We start from the raw sequence: 4,077 nt of genomic DNA, 5'->3' as shown, positions 1-4,077 counted from the left end.
AGCCATGCCCCCTCTCGCCCTCAGCCATGCCCCCTCTCGCCCTCAGCCATGCCCCCTCTCGCCCTCAGCCATGCCCCCTCTCGCCCTCAGCCATGCCCCCTCTCGCCCTCAGCCATGCCCCCTCTCGCCCTCAGCCATGCCCCCTCTCGCCCTCAGCCATGCCCCCTCTCGCCCTCAGCCATGCCCCCTCTCGCCCTCAGCCATGCCCCTCTCGCCCTCAGCCATGCCCCCTCTCGCCCTCAGCCATGCCCCCTCTCGCCCTCAGCCATGCCCCCTCTCGCCCTCAGCCATGCCCCCTCTCGCCCTCAGCCATGCCCCCTCTCGCCCTCAGCCATGCCCCCTCTCGCCCTCAGCCATGCCCCCTCTCGCCCTCAGCCATGCCCTCTCTCGCCCTCAGCCATGCCCTCTCTCGCCCTCAGCCATGCCCTCTCTCGCTCTCAGCCATGCCCTCTCTCGCTCTCAGCCATGTACCAGTGGCACTCCGTGATGCAGGGCTCTCTTCCACATATAGTAGGTGGAACGGGGAGTCAGGGGGAAGAAGGACCTGAACTCTTTGAAGGTGGGGAAGGACTTCTCCTCGAAGCGTTTCTGGAGGAAGACTTTGGCCTTGGCCTTGAAGTTAGCCAGGGCCACCAGATCCATCACAAACATCTGGTCGTCTGTGGTGGCGGACATATTGGTTGGGTTGGGGAGGGGGAAGGGGGATGTCACAGAGGTCATGGTGACGGGGCATCTCAGATCCATCACAAACATCTGGTCGTCTGTGGTGGCGGACATATTGGTTGGGTTAGGGAGGGGGGTGTCGAAGGGGGATGTCACAGAGGTCATGGTGACGGGGCCTCTCAGATCCTCTGTCGGGTCCCCCTCAAAGGAGAACACGTCCTGCATTGGAGCTTTTGTCTTTATGTCACTCTCTGCCATCATCATCCCATTCTCTTTCACTGTGTTGTTGCTCTCCATAATCATCTCAGAACGGTCCACCTCTAGAGACGGGGTGGTGGTTTCCTCCTTCCTGGTTCCACTGGGGCCGTTACGCCACAGCCAATAGAAACAGAGGGACAGGGAGGGGTACTTCACTCTGAACCTAGACAGAGGCCATTTTGACCTCCACACCTTCACCTTGGCAGCTTCTCTCAGCTTCTTCCTGCGTAGGAACACCATCCTGAACCCTTTATGGTTGTTTCTACAGATCTTAACTCTGGTGAAGACCGTGGCAGCATGACCATGGCTCTCAGTCCCCCCGATAGGGGACAGACCACCAGTTGGACTACTCTTATCCGTGTCCAAGCTGTTTTCACTGCTTCCGACCTTGTAGCCTCGGTTAAACAGCATGGCCTCTCTCCTCCAGTTGTAATAAGTAGACCTGGATCAAATCAAACTTTTAGTTCAAAAGTTCATGTTAAAATGGCAACACACTTTTACAGTAAATCAATAAAATGAAGGGAGGCAATAAAATGGATGAATGCAAGATTTAAAAAACTAAAATAATGTCTAAAATAACAGTAAACTAGTTTATTAAAGGCTGAGCTAAATAACAGTAAAATCCTTGTAGGTGACCTGGAGATCCCTGGGAAGCTCCTCTTGAAGATGCGGAAGGGGAACGATGTATTCCTAGCGATGCAGTTCTGAAGAACCTTCTTTGCCTCCTGCATCAGAGCCATGTTTTGGGCCCGTTCTCCATCCATCTTATCATCGTTGTAGTTCAGGCCGAACAGACTGGCCATGCTGTCGTGATGCTCTACGTCTGGCTCTACATCATGGTCTTCCTCCTGCCCGAGCTTGGACTCTGGAGAGGACCAGGACTCCTGCTCCGTGCTGTCCCCTGGACTCACCTCGCTCGTGGAGAACGTGGAGAAATTACCGCCGGATGAGATCAGCTCGTGCTTCCATGCATAGTAGGTGGATCTGGAGATCTCAGGGAAGAACTCTTTGAACTGATGCAGAGGGATGAGCTTCCCTTCCAGATAGCACGCTTGGAGGAAGTGTTTGGCCTCGTACCTTGATAGAAAAAGATCAGATTAAAAATAGTAATTCAATGTCAGCAGAAACATACAGCTAAATAAACAACAACAACAAAAAGTGTGAATGTGCCGGAGTGCCATGATTTTAAATCAGACGGTATTTTGATCGACGACAGAGACAGGAAACTGTAACGTACCTGGCAGCAGACCTTAAACGATGCTCCTGCGTCTGCCGTCTCCAGCGGTAGAACGTACTCTTGGTGACGTTGTACTTGTCCTTCAGACTGGAGTAGGACAGGAGAGAGTCCTGCTTGAGAAGCTCCCGTGTCTTCAGAGGGGGGACCCTCTGCTCGTCGTTAGGACTGCCCATCCGGAGGTCACTAGAATGGACTAACGCTACAAAGACTGTAGGTCTGAACCTGGAGGAGCCCCCCTCCAGCTCTCCGGACCACATGATGTGCAAGGTGATAGGATCCATGTCTTTGGGGTAGGACCTGGGTCTTATCAGGCGGTTGAAGTAGGGTCGTATCTTGAGGTTGTACATGGGGTAGACAGAATAGATGTTGCACTGGAGGACGGAGGAAAGAGCATAGAGGTGCCACATGTTAGCGTAGGAGCCGGGGAAGCAGGAGGCTTTGACGTCGGCGTCGAAGATAGCTTCGAGGACTGAAAGGGGGAGGTTGAGCATGTCCTGGGACTCCTCGGCACACAGGCTGAACCTGGCCGCCTGCAGCATCACCTTCGAGTCGATCATACCGCCCAGGTAGTACCTCTTCCACAGCAGCATCTCCACCACCGTACGTACCTGGAGGAAATGCAGTTCAGGAGTTGGCACATACTTAGTGTAACACACACACACACACACACAGAAATGAATTTCTTAGTAGCTCTTATCCACAAAGAAATTACATTTCCAAACTAGGAAAAAATAAAACAATGTAGTGGTTGAAACTCAGATGCTGCATACGATTGAAACACTGCCAATCTCTGCTCACCTGCAGCTCCAGACTGAGACTAGTCGTCCCCACTAGCAGCATGCTGGCTGTATCAAACAACAGGTTCCCCTCTCCCTTACAGGCCAGAGGCAGGAGGCCTCCGGGGGCGTCAGCAGGGTACAGGCTATGGGCCACGCCGTCGATGCCTGCCCAGCCGGGGAACTCCTGGCAGGGTGAGGAAGGCAGGGTGAAGGGGGTCAGTACCTGGTGGACCTCCAGAGCTACCCTGGTGAGGGCGTGCAGGCCGGAGCTCTCTGTGGCATCCTGCAGCTCCCCTAGGACTGAGAGTATCACCTCCTTCCTCTGAATCATACCTGCCGGGACACAGAGACAGAACAGAGAGTTGATTTGAACATGAACCTGAATTCATACAGAAGCAGATACACAGGGTGTGATTGGATGATTTCAGAAGCTGTCTACTAGATAACTTCAATCACATTGAAAGGGGGGGGGAGAAAAATGTAATTGTGAACCTACATGGAGAATGTTCTATCTATAACTATCAGTCAAACCTGCTTACGGGTTTGACTGAATAGGTCCTGAAGAAACATGCATTTATAACTGACTGAATGTGATTGAATTCTTGTGTTCCTGGACCCATTTACAGAAAGCTGGAGCAGTCGAGATTAAAAATGGATATGTGGCAGGCAATGTGTTCGCAATTATAGTAGCTGCACATGTTCAAAATAACCAAATAGCTCCAGGGCTGAAACGTATTGCTGTACGCTTGGTGAAGTCATATTGATATGCATGTGACAAATGTTATATACATATTTGTATGTTTAAAAAAATATATATAGTGATTTTTTTAAATGAGGTATAATGTGTTCATTGTGTAAAATATGTATGTGTGTTGTGTAAAATATTCTAGAAGTTTCCACTAAGAGAAAAAGTTGCCATACTAAATTCAATTAAATTACGCAATTATTTCATCTTAATATAGCCAACGACGCACGAAGGTGTGGTACAAGACGACGTGTGGCGAACAGCAGAACTGAGTCACTAGGCTTCAAATTGCCTAAAATAATAACTTTGTAACAAAAATGTCGAAAAGAATCAATTCTATACGAATGAAAATAGAGGAGACCTTTGTGATTGATTCGTTATCAACAAACGCACCA

At 50.6% G+C, this 4,077-nt stretch overlaps 1 protein-coding gene across 1 annotated transcript in view; it reads right to left on the bottom strand.

Annotated features, from left to right (window-relative positions):
• Window positions 1–341: 341 nt before the first annotated feature.
• LOC109883658 (vertnin-like) overlaps window positions 342–4,077 on the bottom strand; it is a 4,194-nt gene continuing 458 nt past the window's right edge. Inside the window, exons 2-5 of the mRNA XM_031836796.1 lie at window positions 2,957–3,270; window positions 2,159–2,766; window positions 1,558–1,998; window positions 342–1,363 (exon numbers count right to left, since the gene is read on the bottom strand). Coding sequence (XP_031692656.1) covers window positions 460–1,363; window positions 1,558–1,998; window positions 2,159–2,766; window positions 2,957–3,268 — 2,265 coding nt within the window. The 5' untranslated portion in view covers window positions 3,269–3,270 and the 3' untranslated portion in view covers window positions 342–459. The remainder of the gene's footprint in view (window positions 1,364–1,557; window positions 1,999–2,158; window positions 2,767–2,956; window positions 3,271–4,077) is intronic.

This window comes from Oncorhynchus kisutch, linkage group LG12, assembly GCF_002021735.2.
Source record: "Oncorhynchus kisutch isolate 150728-3 linkage group LG12, Okis_V2, whole genome shotgun sequence".
In the NCBI taxonomy this organism is placed as follows: domain Eukaryota; kingdom Metazoa; phylum Chordata; class Actinopteri; order Salmoniformes; family Salmonidae; genus Oncorhynchus; species Oncorhynchus kisutch.
This window is presented reverse-complemented; position numbering and strand designations above follow the sequence as displayed.